Source organism: Clupea harengus, chromosome 15, assembly GCF_900700415.2.
Source record: "Clupea harengus chromosome 15, Ch_v2.0.2, whole genome shotgun sequence".
NCBI lineage: Eukaryota > Metazoa > Chordata > Actinopteri > Clupeiformes > Clupeidae > Clupea > Clupea harengus.
Genome location: NC_045166.1, coordinates 19,739,003 through 19,742,409, shown reverse-complemented (window position 1 = coordinate 19,742,409; position 3,407 = coordinate 19,739,003). Strand labels below are relative to the sequence as shown.

General features: G+C 46.0%; 1 protein-coding gene across 1 annotated transcript in view; it reads left to right on the top strand.

Moving 5' to 3' along the window:
• The window catches only part of tbx18 (T-box transcription factor 18), a 10,963-nt gene extending 7,865 nt beyond the window's left edge, over positions 1-3,098 (top strand). Inside the window, exon 8 of the mRNA XM_012832072.3 lies at positions 568-3,098. Within this exon, the coding sequence (XP_012687526.2) occupies positions 568-1,256 (689 nt within the window). The 3' untranslated portion in view covers positions 1,257-3,098. The remainder of the gene's footprint in view (positions 1-567) is intronic.
• Positions 3,099-3,407: the final 309 nt, after the last annotated feature.

Genomic DNA, 3,407 nt, shown 5'->3' with positions numbered 1-3,407 from the left:
TCATTAATGTTTCTTAATAAGTGAATGTTTTGTTCATGTAAACTAGTGATTTAAATGCTGTTAGCATTTGTATAGCAATGCTTTTCAGTAATTAATACATAAATACTAGATAAAATAGCTTAGTGTAAAGGGTACCACTACTTTAAAAAATATTAAAAAACATTAACATTGTGCAAAAATGTTCTTCCTTTCATATAAATAATGCAGGACTTTCTCCAAGCAGTGCTCCTGTTAGAAATAATCAGATTTCATGGATTAATGAGTTAAATAATCTCGATAAAGATCTTTATGTTACAAATATGATGCATACAAAATATTAAGATAGATGAGTCCAATTTTACTTTAATGAGCCATCAGAAATCATATCAGTAATGAAAATCATACTACAAATATGTTTAGATATGGAGGTTATGGTCAGGTCAGAAGAGAAGGAGGGAAATGCTTAGATGAAATTTTTACAGTTTAGTCTTGGCTCATTGGAATTAGAAAAGTGCTGTTAGTTTTTTGACCACAACGGTATGGTCAAAGTTTTGCTGACTGTATGTGTGTGTTCTATGTCTTGTGCAGGCGCTCCTGGTTCTCACGGAGGTGTGGTTGGACCGTCGCCACATGCACACGCACACCTGCTCTCCTCCTCCCCCTGCTCTTCCCCCGCCTTCCACCTGGGCTCGGGGGCGGGGCAAATGTGTGACTACACCGCCTGCAGCCGAGCAGGCCACACCCTCCACCGCTACGGCCCGCCCCTCGACTCCTACAGCCGATTGGCCAGCCCTACTGTCGACAGCTTCTCCTCCGCCCGAACACCTGCCTATGTGGGCGGAGCCGACGGCGAGGCTTTCTCCTGCGCCCAGACTGGCCTGCCAATCCAGATCCCTGGAATGCCAGGCCCCTCCCCTCCCCAGCTCCAGTATCTGATGCCCGGCACTCACAACGCCTTCTCAACCAATCAGAGCTCCCAGAGCTCCTACGGCGGCTTCCGTCTGCACAGCCCCTACGGTCTCTATGGTTACAACTTCTCCACGTCGCCACGCCTGGCCGCCAGCCCGGAGAAGATGGCCGCTACGCAGGGCTCCTTCTTAGGCTCCTCCCCCAGCGGCACGTTGACGGACAGGCAGGTTCTGTCGCCTGTTGACGGTCTGCAGGTCCTGGGCGGCGGAGCCAGCGCCCATCAGAGCCTCTTCGACTCCAGGACTCTTGGGAGTTTGGGGGCAGGGCTTACAAGCTCCAGCTCTCAAGTCACCGCCCACATGGCTTGAGACTGCCCCTCTCACTCCGCCTCCAACATTGTTGTCATGGTGACCGTGTGGCAGAGAGACTTGTGAGGATGTCCTTTATTTGTCTTGGAAGAATTTTGTCACACTGAGTGGGAGACTGTGGAGACAAGTGAACATGCTTTGCCGTGAGGATTATTCAATTATCCAGATGGCCTATGGACTAGAGAGAAAGAGCACGAGAGAGACTTGAGGAATTTCTGGGACTATAACACTGAGAGTGACTACAGACTGAGGGACTGGACACTGGAGTCCGGAGGTCTTCATATTGATATCCGTCAACGCCACATTCATTATCGTTGTACGTCATTAGTTTCCATTTTGTTCTTTAAACATCTATCAAGATCGTTTCATTTCGCAAGGGATAGTTAGGAGGACTTCAAACTGGGCAGTGTAGACGTTGGGACACGGACTGCACCAGAAAGGCAGTACCAGAACTCGCAAAACAACACGAGACCTAAAGCCCCATGAGAACCAGAACCAACATGGAGAGCAGAACCAGAACTGTTTGAGCTGCCCCATTTAGACATACAGAGAGCACTTCCTTTGGGCTTGGTTCATGTGTGTGTGTGTGTGTGTGTGTGTGTGTGTGTGTATGTGAATGTGTGGATACGGTGTATTTCTTTGTTGGTGTATGTGTATGTTTGTGTGTGTGTTACTTATTTCTTGTTATCAGAACAAGATCAAACTTTAACTCTCTTAGCAATGAGTGACCAGCATGACGGGGACAGGTTAAGGATCAGTTCCTACACTTATTATAGTTTGGTAAGGTTTGTTCTTCAGGGCAGTGATAAACCGTCCATGTTGAGCATGTTAAATAATAATGTTAGAGACAACAACGATATTTCTCATACAAATTAGTTGTCTTTTTGCTCCAGCTACACATTTTCAGATTAGCGGTCAGTCACAAAGAGCGTTACCCAAGGGATCAGAGCAGCAGAACCACCAACTGTCAGACCTGAAGTGTACATGAGTTATAAACCACCTGCTGGGACTGTTGTGCGACTGTGGCTGCAAACACACGCAAAGCGTATAGATGCTTCTTGTCTGGATTAACACACAACAGCACTTTCTGACTTTGTGTGGAAATGTGTGCAAGGTCGCAGAATGATGTATTTCACACTACATATAGCCATTCATAGGGTTGTTATAAATGTTATACTGGCTGTAATTACACCTGTAATAAACAGGAGTGTCAGAGTGAGATATGAGTTAAAACCTTTGTCATTCACCAAAGAGAAATTCAGTGGTTCTCTATAAGGTAAATGAAAATGAAAGGTACTGTGTTACATGTGATCTGGAGATATGGTGGCTAATAAAAATCATTGCAGTGGTTTGTACCAGTTTCTATGAATGGCAGCAAAGTAGATACCTTTTGTTTCATTGTCTGTTTCACAAAAGTCTGTACATTCAGAGAGAGGAACAAGATGGCTGCTGCCCGCAGAATGGATATGGCCCAGGTCAGAGCCGGATCTGAACCGAGCCTAAACCGGATCTGAACCGAGCCCAAGCCGGATCTGAACCGAGCCTAAACCGGATCTGAACCGAGCCCAAGCCAAATCTGAACCGGCTCAGGGCCAGAGCAAGGCCAGGTTCTGCTCTGAGCTCTGCTGGTTCTGTTGGCTCTTGGTGGCTGACTAATTCACCGATGCACTTATGGCAAATTTACCTTTCAGCTTTTTTTTTCTTTGTCCTGTGGCCTTGCGGCGGTAGACAACTGGACTCTTTGATTGCTGACCGTGGACCATGTTTGGCCGGTACTATTATTAAAAAGAGAATCTGATCAAATGAAATTTGAGCCAAATAAAATGTACTTGTGACTGATAAATGGGAGATTTATTTACCTATTTTAGTCTGTGGCCCCATAAGTACTACTGTCTGTCTGTCTTTCTCTCTATGTGTGTGTTACAAATGTCTGCCTAAATGTTTACCTGTCAGTGTAGGTTACTGAACCTGTGTATTTGAGCGCATGGGCGCCTGCAGGATTCTCGTTCATGGTACGCACACTCAAGAAAGTTGTGCCACCATAGAGATTGCCACGAACAACCTAAGTGGCAGCAGCTAATTTTCAGTAAACGAGGAGAAACCGCCTCCTGTCGTTAACAGAAGTGAACGAGAGCGCCTGGAGCATGGGAC